At 37.2% G+C, this 17,881-nt stretch overlaps 3 protein-coding genes across 3 annotated transcripts in view; 1 reads left to right on the top strand and 2 right to left on the bottom strand.

The window, feature by feature from the left end:
• Window positions 1-2,759: 2,759 nt before the first annotated feature.
• On the bottom strand, window positions 2,760-3,820 carry LOC109206646 (ethylene-responsive transcription factor ERF010-like). Its single transcript, XM_019369484.1, has one exon. It carries the CDS (start codon window positions 3,617-3,619, stop codon window positions 3,152-3,154), a length of 468 nt encoding a protein of 155 aa, XP_019225029.1. The 5' UTR covers window positions 3,620-3,820; the 3' UTR covers window positions 2,760-3,151.
• A 1,315-nt stretch (window positions 3,821-5,135) lies between these two features.
• Window positions 5,136-8,736, bottom strand: LOC109206644. The gene is made up of 9 exons (XM_019369481.1): window positions 8,367-8,736; window positions 7,890-8,186; window positions 7,360-7,663; window positions 6,794-7,085; window positions 6,429-6,665; window positions 6,207-6,375; window positions 5,871-6,038; window positions 5,685-5,819; window positions 5,136-5,488 (listed from the first exon to the last, which is right to left on the bottom strand). Exons 1-9 carry the CDS (start codon window positions 8,734-8,736, stop codon window positions 5,136-5,138), a joined length of 2,325 nt encoding a protein of 774 aa, XP_019225026.1.
• An 8,751-nt stretch (window positions 8,737-17,487) lies between these two features.
• The window catches only part of LOC109206643, an 11,420-nt gene continuing 11,026 nt past the window's right edge, over window positions 17,488-17,881 (top strand). Inside the window, exon 1 of the mRNA XM_019369480.1 lies at window positions 17,488-17,837. Within this exon, the coding sequence (XP_019225025.1) occupies window positions 17,488-17,837 (350 nt within the window). The remainder of the gene's footprint in view (window positions 17,838-17,881) is intronic.

The raw sequence follows: 17,881 nt of genomic DNA, 5'->3' as shown, positions 1-17,881 counted from the left end.
CCCTAATTTCAAATTTTTATTTTTTCTGTTTTTCTGCACCCCCCTCCCCCGGGGGAAAAAATATTTCTTTTATATATTTTTAGTTTTATTTTTTTCTTCTTTCGATTTACAGGTTCGAAATTTTACAAGTTTCAAAGTTACGAGTTCAAAGACTTATGTGTTTTGAAGTTCACGGGTTTAGAAGTTATAAAGTTTACGAGTTCAAAAGTTCGCGATTTTGAAAGTTTAGCGGTTCAGAAGTTTAAAAAATTTGTGGGTATTTCAAGATATGCATGCACACACGTTTCACAAAATATAAAATTTATTTCAAAATATTTTATTTTTTATTTTCTTTTACAAAACCGACCAACTTTGGTCGATTTTTTGCGCAAAAATACGAGAAATTCTTTTAGTGTCCCGCAAAATTTATTTTTTAAGAAACCGTCTGAGTCGGTCGGTTTTCATATAAACAGTGAATGGGGAAGGAAATAATGAAGATGAAATATGGGGGAAGGAAGTTGGGGATTAAAAGTGGGGCCAATAGTTGTTTTATTATTGTTGGAGAGGGAATTTTGCCAAAAACAATCTGCCTCACGTGCCTACCATGTGAGCCAATTCACACTATGTGACTAGTCATCTTTCGTGTTCAAATGAAACATAAGATATAGAGTTGGAGGGCCAAAATGGTACAAGGTTGAGATAGAGTGCCAAAATAAAAAATGGAGCCAAGTTCAATGAGTTGTATATGTATTTGGCCTTTTATTTAAGATCATCCCAAACAAATGTAACATGCTCATATCACCGCTAAGCCAGAGATAGAAAACTCACACAAACGCAGCTATAACTCCAAAATTAGTATTATTATTAGAGGTGACAAATGGACGGGTCGAATCGAATGTCCGATCGAAATGGGTAATGTAAAAATGGATAAATTATTCGATTTGACTCATATCTAATACGGATAAAAAACGGATTAACCGACGGATAAAATGAATATCTTTATTATCCATGACTCCTTGAATATGATCACTTTTGAGAGAATTCCTAATTTTCCAAACTTGAGGAACTCCCAATTTGAGGTTTTACAAATATAAAAGTTTTATTCATTGGTTAAATTTTCTAAATGAATAGTTTAATTTTTATCTATATTTGACGATGTAAACAATAAAATTGTGTCAATAAACTAATCGGGCCGAAGAATATTGCAACAATCGTAGTATTTGATTTCAAATAGTTTGAGTGTTACAATCTCTATGATTCCTCTAATTCTACTTTTCCAATATAAATTCAAGGGCCTTTGAACTTGATCTTGAACCTATATTTTTTGTCACGAACGATGATCTTGAATTCAACTAGCACGAACTTTGATTTGAACCCGTACTCCTTGAATCTTGATTTGTTCTTCGTTCTTAAGTTTGAACTTGATTTCTTGAACTTGATTGCTTGAAGCTTGAAACTTGTGGAGGAATTTGCAGCGTTTGACCCACGAGCTCTTTCTTGCTTCTTGTTATTACTTCTGGTCTTTTTTCTGAGTTATGAAAACCCCTATTTATAGTTATGGGAGGGAAGAGTTGTGATAAGAACAAACTCTTTCCGACCAATCAGATTGAAAAGTAACAAGACCGCATTTGATTGGTCAGAACATGTCACTTGCGCACGTGGCGCGATTTCATTGGCCTTTTAATGTGACTTGGCATGCCTTGTCATTTTGACATGTGGCATGATCCTATTAGCTCTTCCATTTTACTTGGCATGCCACGTCATTTGACACGTGATACTTGGCCTTTAGGAAGATAACATCTTGGGCTTAATGAAGTGAACTCATCACATTAGCCCAATTAAATGGGCTAGTCCGATGGATCAAGACTTATTTATTTAATCCATATATATTAGACTTATATAACTAATTCAATTATTAGCCCAACACATTTATTTGAAGTAACATCTTTGATTTAAAGATATAATCCAAATAATTTTATGGATTTAAATCCAATAAAATTTAGATGCCTACAGACTCATTTTTTAAAAATTTCGTTAACCAATTTTTAAATAATTCTTATCCATATATTACTATTTTACCACCATTAATTACTAGTAAGAAAAATGAAAGAGGAAAAAGATGAGCACCGCCCAGCTTTCTACCCAATTAAACAGGGAACAAAACCTTTCCTTCTCAGCTTCAATCCATCATTATAATGGCCACCCTTGACAGTGACTTTGGACCACTACTTACTTTCTCCTTTTAAGTTATTGATATTTCTTCGTTTATACAATATGGCTCGCGTGTGGCGCTCCATCCGATCCTGTGGCGGTGGTGGTGTCCACACTCTACCCCAGATTCAACGTCATTTATTTTACCGGTTTATACACAACCTCATCTCTCTCTTTCTTCTCTTATCTTCTTATCTACTTCTATTTTTCGATAAGTTTGTTTAGCAACTATTTTTTTTTGTAGGCCCATAGCTTGTTTTTGCTTTTTTCTCTATGATCACGCGATTCAATCCCATCTTCAATACCGTAGAAATGATACCAGATAGTAACTTTAAAGGATTCCTATTTCAAGCAAAATAAATACTGATTAATATCCCTCATTTTCACACGACAACAATATAACATATTCGGTAGAATCCGCAAATAGGATAAATAATGTCTGAAAACCTTATCCTAACTTACAAAGATATACAAAAATATAGTGTACGCAGGTCTTCTTATAAAGATAAAAAAGTTATCTCCGATAGTCAAAAAAGTTATTTCCAGGAGACATCCAGCTCAAGAAAAGCTAATAGCGAATTTCCACACTATCGTTCATTTATTGGTCTTCCCTTAAACCACATGACCATCACCCAATGGAACAGTAATAAAATCGGAAACTGAAGTTGAAATTAAAGAAGAAGATTTCAAAGAAGAAAAAAACAAGTAACAATCAATACTGTCGTGCGTAATTTGAGATTTTCTAATTAGCAACTACCAAACTGAATATTAACATACAACCCCTTTGGATTATATTCATAATCCTCAATATATCCATCGCCATAATAATAATAATAATAATCGTTCCCTTTTTTCTCTATAATCGCCGCTTGTGGCTTGAAGAAGCAGTACTGGTCCGGTCCAATTGAGAACCTTTTCGCCAGTAAAATTTTGAGACCGAACTAATTAAAAGCTGCAGATTTCAGTTATCTTCGTCGCAACTTTCAGGGCTAGGATATTCATTCAAATCCGGCTTAATAGTAACCCTTCTCGGGTTAATATTTGAGTTACTGTTGGATTCAGTAGAACCTGCAGACGAATTATGATGAAGGGCGGCAATTTGCAAAGCATCAACTCTAGCACCAACTTCAGTAGCTTTTTTGCGAATAGAAGCAGCAGATAAATCGTGAAGTTCACGGTCATCATTAACTATACATTCAGGGAAATTAAGCCTAGCCGTAGGACCTCTGAGATAAAATACGGCGGTGTCATAAGCTCGAGCGGCGGCAACAGGGGAAGAGTAAGAACCAAGCCAAATTCGAGACCTTTTATTTGGTTCTCTAATTTCAGCAACCCATTTACCCCACTTCCTCATCCTTATACCTCTATATGGCTTATCTTGTTGGTGTTGCCTTTGCTTTCTCTTTTCTCCTTCCATCATCGAAACCATCAAAATTACAACAAAATAGAATCCTCCTTTTGGTTTTCTCTTTCCCAAAAAAGGGAACTCTATAAGTTATTGAAAATCTATCCTACATAAAGAGAAGAAGAAAAAGGGAAGAGGAGATGGGGGAAGGAGAATCTAAGAGAAAAATCAAGTTACTAACAAAGAACGTTTGCTATGAAAACAGCTGTCATATTTATATGAAGGGGGGAATATAGAGATACAATTTTTATATATTTATATAGAAAGAAAAAGGAAAAGAAAATACCCATAGGCAGGGGCGGAGGGAACTCAAAACTTTGGATACGTAATATAATTTTATATATAAAAATTTATTAAAATTATAATAAATATTAGATTGAACTTAATAATAATATAATATTAAAATTTTTAAAAATTAAATTCATTAAATTTAAATTCTAAATTTGCCTCAACTTAGATGGCGGGGTTGGTGTGGGTGTGGTGTTGTGTCTGACAGGGGGAGTTGTGTGTGTGGATGATTGAGGAAGAGAGCATATGGAGCACGCATAAGGGGGAGGGGTTAATGTTTTGTTTTTTCTTGAGTTGGCTGCTAGTGTGTCGTCTAGGCACGGCCGCCACGTTGATCTTCCTTAAAGATAAGTATAAATTCGGCCGACATATTCCATCGACACACACATTTCCCCTTATTTTGTTCCGCTTTCTTCTCAGCACTTACGCTAGGAAATACCAATTTTATTCTTGGATTCAATTAATATACTCTGTATGTTTTTTCTTCACATTGTTTTTCTTTACATTATGTAAACAGTGAAGAAGTTTTTATCCTATTAGATTATCTAAAAAATATTTATAATTAAATCAATATTTATTGGGGTTTTTATATTTAGCTCGTATCAAAAATTATTTATTTTTGATAATCAAAAAAGTTTATAAAATTTATATATATAACGTACAAAATGTATATATATACAAAAAAATAATAATTTTTTCAGCTATTATTTTAAGAACGACTATACAATATTTTTTTTTTATTCTATTAAATTATTCAAAAAAATATTTATCGATAAACTTCTAAAAATTCTAGCAACGTATATAACTTAATCTCATTTAAGAATACGGTGATTGTTTTGTGAAAAGAAGCAAATCTAGCTTGTGGCTAACTATATCTGTGAGCCCTAATACATGCAGTACGAGAAGAAACGATTTCAGAGAAGAACGGAGCAGAGAGAAATGTAAGATCTGATTTTGGAAAATGAGAAAATTGTATTGTCTCATATGTATCGCCCAACTATTTATACATGTGATGCTATTAAATAAATCACCGACCTTCTTTAATCACTTCCTAATTGCAGTTATAACTAACTAATTAACTACACCATTACTTCTAATTATAGTTACAATATTCTAACCAATCCATTGCTCAATACTCCCCTTCAAGCTGGAGGGTGTAAAAACATTGAGCACTCCCAGCTTGGACATCAAATATTCATGCTCTGGTCTCCCTAAAGCTTTTATAAGGATATCTGCTATCTGGTTCTTTGTGTTAACGTGGATTGTCTTCACTATCCCTTGTTGAATTTTTTTCTCGAATGAAATGGCAGTCTATTTCAATATGCTTTGTCCTTTCATGATATACTGGGTTTGCTGCTATTTGTAGAGCAGTCTTGCTGTCACAATGCAGTTCGACTGGTACTTCAACCTGGGCTCCTAGTTCTTTGAGCAATCCAATTATCCAAACCAATTCTGATACAGTAGTAGTCATGCTTCTATATTCAGACTCTGCTAAACTTCTTGACACAGTGTTCTGTTTCTTTGATTTCCAGGAAACAAGTGAATCACCATACTTTATTGTGAACCATGTTACAGATGTTCTGGTATTTGGGCATGATGCCCAATCTGCATCACAATATGCAGTCACCTATAGCTTCTTCTACTGCTCATCAAAAGCCCAATCCTGGCTCCTTCTTGATGTATTTCACAATTCTTAGTGCTGCTTCCTAGTGAGATTTTTTTGGTTGTTGCATGAATTGGCTGAGCATCTGCACAGCAAAGGCTATGTCAAGTCTGGTAAGTGTTAGATACAGTAGTTTGCCAATCAACCTTTGGTACTGCTCTTTGTCTTCAAATGGCTCATCACTATTTTCTCCTGCTATGTCATCTGATTCCTTGCCAGTGAACTTTTGATTGCTGTCAAGAGGTGTGTTGACTGTTTTAGATGCACTCAACCCTGCATCTGAGATGAGTTCTAAAGAGTACTTTCTTTAGTTCATCAAAATACCTTCTTGTGATCTGCTGAACTCAATCCCCAAGAAGTACTTTAATTCACCAAGATCCTTTATCTTGAAGGCTTCTTGAAAGTTCACCTTTGTGGCCAGAATTAGCTCTAGATTGTTTACTGTCAACAACATGCCATCCACGTAGACTAGAATAATCACTATGTTGTTCCCTGTTTCTTAGTGAATAGAGAATAATCCAGAGTGCTCAGCACAAAGCCTTGCTTTACCAATGCTTCAGTAAACTTTACAGTCCATTGTCTACAAGCTTGCTTAAGCCCATATAAGGATTTGACAAGCCTGCATACTGCTCCTTTATTCTTCCCCCTGGCTTGCAAAACCTTCAAGGAGTTTCAAATATAACTCCTCATAAAGATCACCCTGCAAGAAGGCGTTGTAAACATCCATTTGGTGAAGATGCCATCCTTCAGCAGCTACAATTGAAATGACTGCCCTAACTGTCACTATTTTCACCACAGGTGAAAAGTTTTCCTGATAATCGAGTCCCTCCTGTTGATTGTATTCTTTTGCCACTAATCTGGCTTTGAACCCCTTTACATCACCATTGCCTCGTATTTGACTTTGAAAACCCACTTGCAACCTATAGGATATTTCCCTGGTGGCAGCTGAACAACTTCCCATGTCTTGTTTTCTTTAAGAGCCTGAATCTCTGCTTCCATTGCTTCTACCCAGTGTGGGTCTTGTGAAGCCTCAGAAAAGGTTCTAGGCTCTGCGATTGAAGTGAATTCTGCTAGATAATGCTGATAATATGGCTTTAATCTGGCATAGGTGAGGTAGTTCTGCATTGCATATGGAATGTGAGAGTGAGATTGTGAATCAACTATTGTTGTTGCTGTGATGTAGTTACTCATCCATGCAGGATTTTCTTGTCTCTCTCTAATCTCCTTAAGGGTGCCATAGGTGGTACTGGTATGGCCTGTGTTGGTATAACCTGTTGCACAACTGAATTATCTAGTTCATCTGTCATTGATGGTTTATCAACCATTGGCACAACTTCAGAAAATGGAGAGGATGTGTCTGCTACCTCTTCAGCAGGAACTTCTGCACCATAAGGCATGTCACCAGCCTCTTCATCATGAACCTCAGGAGCTTCTGCACCGTAAGGCAAGTCAAAAGGATTTTCTGATTCTAGGAACAAGTGATACTGGGGTTGTCTCCTGTTTCTGAAAGGAAACACTTTTTCCTTGAAAGCAATATCCCTATTTACATAAAAAAGTATGATTAGTTAGATCAAATAGCACATAGCCTTTTGTTACTTCTGAGTAACCCATCAAAACAACTGTTATTCCCCTTGTGTCAAACTTATCGTGAATGTTCATCTTCTTGGCATAACAAAGGCACCCAAATGTCCTCAAATGTTGCAGATTGGCCTTACTTTTGTGAAAGACTTCATAAGGACTTTTACCATTCAGGACTAATAATGGCAGTCAGTTGATGATATAAACTGCAGTTAGGACACATTGGCCCCAATACCTCAAAGGATTTCCCCCTTGAAATCTCAGAGCTCTTACTACCTCCAATATGTGTCTATGTTTCCTCTCAACTATTCCATTCTGTTGAGGAGTATAGACACAAGTTCGTTGATGCATAATACCATAATTCTGGAAGAGTGCATTGCACTCATTGTTCAAAAACTCTCCTCCATTGTCAGATCTGAATGCTTTGATTGTTCTATTAAACTGATTCTGTACCAATTTTATGAAGTTCTTTAGCACAACTATGACATCACTCTTTAGTTTCAACAAGTATAACCAAGTCAATCTAGAATGATCATCCACTATAGTAAGAAAAAGTTTATTCCCGTCAAAGGTTTGTACATTGTATGGCCCCCCATACATCAATATGTAGTAAGTTGAAAACTTCATCAGTTCTGCTAGTACTATGTGGAAAGGGTAGTCTGGTGTGCCTTCCTAATGGACATATAGTGCATTGTTCTAGCTGATTCTTACAACTATTCTGAGAAAAATGAAAAAGTTGACTTAGTGTCTTTATTGAAGCATAACCTAGCCTAGTATGCCAGAGTTCAATGTCTTGTTTCTCCTTGCTTGCAATCAAACTTGTTATTTCAGCAGTGTTGTCTGTAGCATATGCTTGAGTAAGTAGATAGAGTCCTCCTCTCTCCTTACCAATCCCCCTCACTTTCCCACTGTAAAGATCCTGGAATACACAAAATTCAGGAAAGAACAAGGCCGAGCATTTCAATTCCTTAGTGAGTTTCGATACAGATAGCAGATTATATTTAAAATCTGGGATGTATAAAACATTGCTCACTATTTCCTTATCATTCAGTCTGCATGACCCTGTGTGAGTTACATATGCGAATGATCCATTAGGTAAACTGACCTTTTCTTATGGATCAGCTATTTTAATTGTATTATCCAACAAGTTCAAATTAGAAGTCATGTGATCTGTTGCTCCCGTATCTATAATCCATTCCTTGCAACTAGATTCTACCAAAAAAGTAGTGATAGCATCATTACCTGCCATATTAGCTGAACTATCAGTTACATTTTCCTTGCCAAGCAGCTTCAGAATTTGCTCATATTGATCTAGTGTGAAATACGGTCCTCTGGTCCCTTCAGAGTTCATCACTCCCTCAGCTGTGTTGACATAGCTGCTACCCTGTGCATCCTGTTTTCTGTTATCATTCACAACAACATTATTAGCTGCATTTCCTCCATATTTCTTCTTAGGTTTGAAATTAGTGGGATATCCAATTATTTTGTAACATTCTGCACGAGTATGTCCCTTTATATGGCAAAAGTCACATTGAACATTAAAATTCCTTTTAGGTTGCTGCATATTCCTTCCCCTAATTGTCATCAAGGCATTCATCTCAGTATTGTCCATTGTTCCCAAGGTATTTGCCATGCTTCTTTGGCTTTCTCTTTCTATCAACATTGAGTATCTTTTTTCACCGTTGGTATAGGAATCATCATCAGGATCTGACTACGAGCCTGCTCATACGACTCATTTAATCCCATCAGAAACTGCAGCGAGTTCTGCCTTTTCATGAATTTCACATAATCACGAGATCTAGGACAATCACACGGAGACTGAGCTAGGGCATCAAACTTATCCCACAACAAACGTAACTTCGAGAAATATGCAGTAATGCTATTTGTTCCCTGCGTCACAGTAGTAATTTGTTTATGAAGCTGAAAAATACGAGATCCATCAATTTTATCAAATCTCTCCTTCAAATCACTCCAAACTGCACTGGCACTTGATGAATATACTATTCCACTGAGCAATTGACTTGATACACAGTTCATTATCCACGATAATACAATCGCATTGCACCTCTCTCGTAGATCAGTCAAATTCGGACCACACTTCTCCTTTTTGCATGTTCTGTCGATGAACCCTAGCTTATTGCGACCTAGGATTGCAATTCTCATCGCACGGCTCCATACCGAGTAGTTCTCCGATCCCGTCAATTGCAGAGAGATCAACACAGTTCCTGAATTATCTGTGGAATTTAGGAATAGAGGATGATTGTGGCTCAATTTCTCTGGTACTTCATTGTCCACCTCTGTCGCCATGTTTCTTACAGATTTCGACTACAATCAAGCTTCAATTTGAAGATTTCACCCACACTAATGGCCGCTAGTGCTCTGATACCATGTGAAAAGAAGCAAATCTAGCTTGTGGCTCACTATATCTGTGAGCCCTAATACATGCAATACGAGAAGAAACGATTTCAGAGAAGAAGGGAGCAGAGAGAAATGTAAGATCTGATTTTGGAAAATGAGAAAATTGTATTGTCTCAGATGTATCGCCTAGCTATTTATACATGTGATGCTATTAAATAAATCACCGACCTTTTAACCACTTCCTAATTGCAGTTATAACTAACTAATTAACTACACCATTACTTCTAACTATAGTTACAATATTCTAACCAATCCCTTTCTCAATATGTTTACCCTTAGCATTTAGCGGTAGCAAAGAAATGAACGATGCAACACTCACTACAAAAATACTATCAATCATCTTAAAGTATATTCAAGGAAATTTTACAAAATCAGTAGTCACTTTTATTTTCATAACAACTGAGAAGAAAAAAAAGGAGGAGGAGGAGGAGGAGAGGGAAAGCTAAGATGAAATAACTCGTCTTAAATTACCTGTGCTCTCTAGATACTAATTAAACTTTTAAGAAAAATAAATACAAGTTGAATGAGGACGATCAAATAATTTGCGAAATTTTTACGTTTTTATCTCAATTTATCGGGTTAAGGTCGGTTCCACCACATTTTCACTACTTGTCAAGTAGTTTCTCTAATTAAAAGATATTATGACACCAAAGGAAAGCAGATTAGGTTGCTTTTAGTTGTAACTTTCAAGTAAACTTCCGAATAAATACCGCTATTCGGCCGATGTGGACATTGAACGGCTTTGATGACTATGTCCTGTTTAATTTTTATAATTTTCTTATAAATTCTATGATTGGGCTAAGGTCTTTATTTTTTATTTTGTCAAACGATAACGACAAAATGTGAGAAACCCTCTTCATTTAATTCCATGAAACATCTTCATCTAAGTATATAATACTTTAATAATATGAAAGCATGTAGGCCAAGAAATCTCAATTCAGAGCGGAATGATTATTGGATTTCAATTGGTTATTTAATTTATAGATATTGGTAAATATTGTACTATAGCAACTTATTGGCAAAAGAAAGAAAATAGAAAGACAAAACATCTCTCTATGTACCTCTATTTACCTAAAAATTGAGTAACAATTAAACTTGTAATGTGGTTTTAAGGATTCGTGATTTCACCCAATATCAATTGTTAACTTAACGAGAAGTGATAGGAATTGACAAGAATGTAAAGCAAAACCAATGCGAGGACGGTGTCCTCGAGCTGATGTAGCCTCGAGCTTAGTAAAACAAGAACAATTAAAGAGCAGTAAGTTGATAAACAAAAGAACGTGAGTTAAAGAAAGAATATTATATTGCTTTGATCTGTATGAATGTAAGGTGTCTACAAATGATGGGGACTCCCCTTTTTATAGAGAGGAATCTAATTATGTTACAATTCTATTATGGAAGTAAATCCCATGATTGGTACGAATAACCGCCCTTAATTTGATTTGTTTTGGGATTTCCGCCATGATCTCCGACCGGTTACGGATATCTCGCTTTCCCGTTATTACACTTTACTCGAAGTCGGTCATACATAGTCTCGATTGCTATTGGCCTCGGTCTCGACGGATATCTCGATTCCTGAATTCGACACCTCGTCTTCGTGTTATAGCCCGATCCACTACGAGGCTGACCCTCGATATGTTCTCCTGGTCTCGATTAACTAGCGAAATCGGGCAAGCCCGAATTTAACCGTATACAACCTCCTAGTAAGATACAATAAGGAGAAAAACCTTCTTCTCCAACCGAATAATGTAAAGAAGTAAATACTAGTAATCATTTTCACAATTTATTTTCGTCTTTATTTTTTTCTTATTTAGCCTCCCTTTCTTTTCCTATCTACTAGTAGTATATATCGTTTCAAACCCAGCCTAAAGTTAGAGCTCAGAGGAGAAACATGCAATGAATTTGACTAAAATGGATTAATAATTAAGATGAGGGTGACTTTAGCTTATTGTTGACAAGTTGGTGGAAGTTTAGGAGGGGTGGTTAATATTTTAATTGCAAATATACCATAGGTTATATCACAAATGGAAGAGAAAGTGTGTAATTAAGTCGGTGGTGCATGAATCAATTTATTGTGGCGTTTGAGAGTGACCTTATATGTCCACGCAAATGACATATCAAATTTTCAAGCACATCGAACTCCAAACACATGTACATTACATGGAGAGATTTCGCTTTTATCCCTTAGTTCCGTTTCAAATTCAAACTGTGACTTACTGCCAAAAGCATTGTGTATTTAATACTCTGTATATAATATGACATTTTCATCAGGTACGACAACCTATTAGTTACTCGGTTCAAAATTAATTCCATACAATAACTTGCATGATTGAAGGCCAGCCTTCGCAAGTGGTAAAGTTGCTGTTACGTGACAAGGAGGTTACGGACTTGAGCCGTAGAAACTGCCTCTTACAGAAATATAGAGTAAGGTTGCATACAATAAACCCTTGTGATACGGCCCTTCCCCGAACCCTGCGCATAACGGGAGCTTAGTTTAGCGGGCTGCTTCTTAACATGCTTGATACTGAATTGTTAAGCAATTAACCCAATCAAATCTCTTCTGTTTGACACTTTGTTAAGTTTAATTAAGTAAATTTATTATTGTTGGCTAGCTAGCTCGGCTTGGGAATATTTTGAGCTAGATGACCTTCCACATCATCATGCCACGTAGGTGCCATTTGGCGTATATTTTTGCCATATGGAAAGCTTACATAGGAAAGAAGCTAGAACTTGTAGGAAAGTTCTAGAGATTATAGAAGTTTCCCTAGGAAGACCCTAGAACCCTATAGAATTGCTAGGAAAGTCCTTAGAAGATTCTAGCTATGTAGAATATTCTAGAGAAGGGACTTACTTGTAAATATTAAGGACTTGTGTAACAATTAATATTTATACAGTAGCCCCTACGAGACTAGTATATAAAGGGGCCATTCATTTGTAAAATCATTAAGCAAACAATTCAAGTTCTATCTAATACAAAAGCTTCATCTGGCAATTCTCATGTGTTCTAACATTCCTTAGCGATCTTTAGTATAGTAAGGCTGACTTGGAATCGCAAGATCGTGAGCAAGTTGTGCAAGATCGTGAACGAGTTGTCAAGTGCCGCACGTGCTCATAGTTTAAGACTAAGGACGTGACATAGATCTGTCCAATAAACGATCCAAACTTGAACGTTTAAGGCTCATTTGGTACACATATGAGCTATACAATATAATAACTAAGCCTTAGTCCCATAATTAATATAGCGTACAATTATGCAAAATTATAACGTAAGAATTATTTTTGTGGTGATTAGTGATAAAAAGATTGTTATACGATGATGAGAAGAAGAAACCCCATGATATCTTTGGTGAAAATAATTTGCTCGTTGATGAAGAATTAGAGAAGGGAAGAAGACTCTCAGACACAAGACCTAGGGATTTCGGACTATACGATGTAAATGGTCTCACATGTGGTTTTAGTGTCTTTTAATTCTGAGCCTTAGACACTGACACGTGTGAGCATCACAGACTCATAGAATTTTTTATCAAGAACCGTTGATGTAAATATGGAATAAGTAGGAAACTTCTCACTACACCTGATTTGCACATGATAGAGAATAAGGAATAAATGTTATTTAGGCATAGGGACTGATAATTGTACATGTGGATAGAATAGGTTAATTTCTGCATTGTTCTTTAAGTTATTTTACATGTATAAATGTAGGCTACACTGAAAAGTGAAATACACAGAGATAATTTCTGGATTCATCAATCTTTCATTCCTTCATGGTATCAGAGCAGATCTCTGCTCAATCCTTGAACTTCATCTTCTAATTTTCCTCTTTCCTTTTGCTCAACTTCATCTACCATCATGACTGGAACAAATTCTCCACCCACACTTTCTCTTTCTGGTTCAATCAGTCAAGCTGTGAATCATGATGTCAACCACCCCTATTTTCTTCACTCTTCAGATGCATCTGGAATGACTCTCGTCACCTCACCCTTTGATGGAAGAGGATTACCAAGCTGGAGAAGATCAATCCCGATTGCATTATCAACCAAAAACAAACTGGGGTTCATCAATGGGGTTTGTGATCAACCTGTCCTGCATTCAAAGGATCATGCACAGGTGCAATGACATGGTAACCTCGTGGCTTTTAAACTATCTAACTAAGGAGATATGAGACAGTGTAATTTATTCCAAATCTGCAAAGGAACTTTGGAATAATCTTGAGCATAGATTTGGACAATCCAATGGAGCCAAGCTCTACCGCCTACAAAAGGTAATTGCTAAGACAGTTCAGGGAAACAACAATATTGCAGGATATTTTACAACTCTGAAAAGTCTATGGGATGAGTTAGATTCCCTAAACTCACATCTAGGTTGCACTTGTACTTATGTGTGTGAAGGAAAGAAGAAGGTAGCCAAGCTCCTAGAGGATCAGAGAGTCATTCAATTTCTCATTGGTTTGAATGATGTGTATGCACATGTAAGAGGAAACATCCTCATGATAAGCCCACTTCTAAGCATGGATCATGCCTACTCTTTCCTTCTGCAAGATGAAAGTCAGAGAAAAATATATGTTATCCCACAATATCCATCAGATGGTGCATCTTTCATGGTAGGATCTCAAGGGACGTTCAATCAAAGGAACAACATTCAGAAATCCTGGGGAACTCCTCAAAAACAGGGGAACAATCAGAACATACAACAAAAATTCAGAAAGAAGACAAAGTACAATCCCTGATGATTTTCAATTCACAAAATCAACCAATTATCAGCCTGTAATAAAGGGAAATGCAGTGGTGGCAGGACAAGACAGTGAAGAGAAGTCCAACACTTGGAGTGAAGCAAACATGAGCAATCAGAACCAACTTTTCAGTCAGGAGGAAGTGTTAGAATTGGTAAACATAATCAAGCAAGTGCAGATTGGGAGTGTAGGAACCACAACATCAGAAATCAATACTAATGTTATAGCTGGTACCATACTCAAATACACAGGAACTTGTCTTGCTATTTTTAACACTAAAACATGGATTATTGACTCAGGGGCCTATGAACATATGTGTTTTGATGCTAGTTCTTTCTTAACTCTTACCCCTCTACCTGCACCTTTGTACATTAGTTTACCCAATTTGTTTCAGTTGTGTGTTACACACATAGGTAGTGTGTCTATTCATCCTGATATGATTCTTCATAGGGTGCTTCATGTCCTTTATTTCAAGTATAACTTATTATGTGTTCATAAGTTATATCTTCAATTCAGTTGCTCTTTAAATCTAACTTCTAGTGGTTGTCTATTGCAGGTCCCTTTAATGAGGAGGGGACAAGTTTTTGGTGAAGTTAGAGATGGATTGTACCTGTTCCAGCCACCTAAAATAGAGTATGTTTCTTTATTTAGACAAAATGTCGTTTCCATTCCAAAAGGAAGAAATTCCAGTGTTATTTCTCTAGTACCTTTAGTTGCTAATGTTACATCTTATGTAAAGCAATGGCATGTTAGGCTAGGGCATTTGCCCTTTTCAATAATGAGAAATCTGAGTTTCATTAACTTTCCCTCCAATTTTGATTGTGTGTGTCACATTTGTCCTCAAGCTAGGCAGACCAGACTGCCTTATCCTTTAAGTCATATTATGAGTTCTGCTATCTTTGATTTAATTCATATTAACACTTGGGGGCCCTTCAAGACTGTAACTTATAATGGTTACAAGTATTTCTTAACTATTATGGATGACTATAGTAGGGCAATTTGGACTTTTCTTTTAAGTTCTAAGGGGAATGCTTTTTCAGTCTTGAAATCATTTCTATGCATGATAGATAGACAGTTTAACTTGAAAGTCAAGAAGATCAGATCTGACAATGCCATGCAACTAGAAAAAGGATCACTAGAGGCAAGCTTTCTTGAATCTCAAGGGATTATACATGAGACTTCTTGTGTTGCAACCCCTCAACAGAATGGAGTAGTTGAGAGGAAGTATAGACATCTTTTAGAAGTAGCAAGAGATCTATTATTTCAAGGCGCCTCTCCAATACTGGGGAGAGTGTGTGCTGACAACTACATATCTAATCAACAGAATCCCTTCTAAAGTTATGAATGGTTAAAAACCCTATGAGGTGCTGCTTGGTAAACAACCCAACTATGATTCACTCAAAAGTTTTGGTTGTTTATGCTATGCATCAACTTTGTCTCACAACAGGGGGAAGTTTGAACCTAGGGCAAAGGTTGTGAGTTCCTAGGATATGCCCAGAATCAGAATACAAAGTTCTAGATCTTGATACTAAAAGGGTGTTTGTTTCTAGAGATGTGAGTTCCCGTGAACATCAATTTCCTTTTGCTCACTCACTTTTAACATCTGATTTTCCTTTCTTTCCACTAGCTACAGTTCCACCAGATACCTTATCTCATAGCTCAACAAAATATATCCTAGGACACACTCACCATCACCATCTCCCACATTGTCTTCACCTCAATCTACCCTCTCCTCACCTAGCAGTTCTTCTCAGTTCCTGCTTCTTCTACTCCAACCAATATCACCCTCACACCTTCAGAATCCACTCCTCTTTCATATCCTTCTTACTCACCCATCCTGTCTAGATCACTTTCTCCCTCATCAACCAGCACACCTATTACAATTCCTCCTCCACCAGTCAGAAAATCTGACAAAGTAACTCAAAAACCATCTTATTTAAATGATTACATTTGCAACAACATTTACCTATCCGACCTTAGTTCCTGTCTATCTAAACCTCTCAAGCCAAATGCCTTCTCCTTCAATGCACTTTCTATGAACAATCAGCATCTACTTACCTCTATTTCTTCCAAATCAGAACCTAGCAGTTATCTATAGGCTTCTACTCATCCTGGGTGGAAGAAGGCCATGGATGCTGAAATTTCAGCACTTGAACTAAATCACACTTGGGATGTTGTACCCTTACCACCAAGGAAGAAAGCTTGCCCTGTAAGTGAGTGTACAAGATGAAGCACAATTCAGATGGTACAATTGAAAGGTTAAAAGCTAGGTTAGTGGTGAGGGGGGACATTCACAGAGAAGGGATAGATTATTCAGAAACTTTTTCACCTGTGGTAAAGATGACTACCATCAGGTGTCTCTTGGCTGTGGCTATTAAAAAGGAGTGGAATGTGTCACAACTTGATGTCAATAATGCCTTCTTGCGTGGGGATTTGCAAGAAGAGGTCTATATGAAATTCCCTGCAGGTTTGACTCCTCCTCAACCTAATCATGTCCGTCGCTTAAGAAAATCACTCTATGGCCTAAAGCAAGCGCAAGGCAATGGTATGCTAGGTTAGCTGGGGCTCTCAACTACAAAGGTTACTCCAGATCTCTAAATGATTATTCATTATTATACAAGCAATCAGGTGACTATCTTGGCTGTCTATGTGGATGACATACTACTCACAGGAAATGACACCATAGAAATTGCACATATTACAACATTTCTAAACAAAGAATTCAAAGAAAAACATCTTGGAGACATTCATCATTTTTTGGGTATGGAAACTCTCAGAGAAAAGCAAGGTTTTATCATAGGGCAAAGGCGATTTACCTTGGATCTCTTGGCAGAATTAGATTGCACTGGTCATGCTGTTTCTTCACCACTCGACCCTTACTCCAAATTGCAAGTTGATGTGGAAGAGCCTTTGTCTGATCCTATTGTTTATCGCCACCTTGTTGGAAAGCTCAACTATTTAACCAATACCAGGCCAGACCTCTGTTTTATTGTTCTTTGCTTGAGCCAGTACATGCAACGCCCCTGCATTTCCCATTACTCTGCAGCTTTGTGTGTTCTCCGCTATTTGCGCATTGATCCTTCTCAAGGGATCTTTCTCACTACAGATCCCTCCTTTGATTTACTCGCCTTTAGTGACACAGACTGGGCGGCCTGAAGATATTCTCGATGTTCTGTAGGTGGTTTTTTTCATCACCCTTGGTGGAGCTCCGATTTCATGGAAATCCAAGAAGCAGGTTTCATTTCCCTTTCCTCTGCTGAAGCTGAGTACCGGTCGATGGGGCATGTAACTGCTGAAGTCACTTGGTTGGTGCGGCTTCTCTCTGACCTCTCTGTAGCTCCGACTTTGCCGATCCCTATTCAGTCCGACAGTCAGGCGGCGATTCACATCGCCCGCAACCCCGTTTTCCATAAGCGTACCAAGCACGTAGAGCTCGATTGCCACTTTGTCAGGCAACAATTTCTCTCCAGCTTAATCACCCTCTCCTTCGTTCCATCGGAGCAACAACTCGCCGATCTCTTCACCAAACCCCTTTTTGGGGTTTCTCACAGAACCATTTTGAACAAGTTGGGGGTCCTTTCCCTCCCCTCCAACTTGATGGGGGGGGGGG

This window comes from Nicotiana attenuata, unplaced genomic scaffold (genome assembly GCF_001879085.1).
Source record: "Nicotiana attenuata strain UT unplaced genomic scaffold, NIATTr2, whole genome shotgun sequence".
Taxonomy (NCBI): Eukaryota; Viridiplantae; Streptophyta; class Magnoliopsida; order Solanales; family Solanaceae; genus Nicotiana; species Nicotiana attenuata.
Note: the sequence above shows the minus strand (reverse complement) of the source record. Positions and strands in the feature narration are given on the sequence as shown.

What these genes read in the sequence shown, in the direction of transcription:
- LOC109206644 (XM_019369481.1), bottom strand. Translation starts at nt 8,736, where the DNA reads ATGGACAATACTGAGATGAATGCCTTGATGACAATTAGGGGAAGGAAT. An exon ending in ACTCTGGCATACTAGGCTAG is followed by an intron (nt 7,664 to 7,889) that starts GTTATGCTTCAA and finishes TTCTTACTATAG; the next exon opens with TGGATGATCATTCTAGATTG. An exon ending in ATATTTGAAACTCCTTGAAG is followed by an intron (nt 6,039 to 6,206) that starts GTTTTGCAAGCC and finishes ACTAAGAAACAG; the next exon opens with GGAACAACATAGTGATTATT.
- LOC109206646 (XM_019369484.1), bottom strand. Translation starts at nt 3,619, where the DNA reads ATGGTTTCGATGATGGAAGGAGAAAAGAGAAAGCAAAGGCAACACCAA.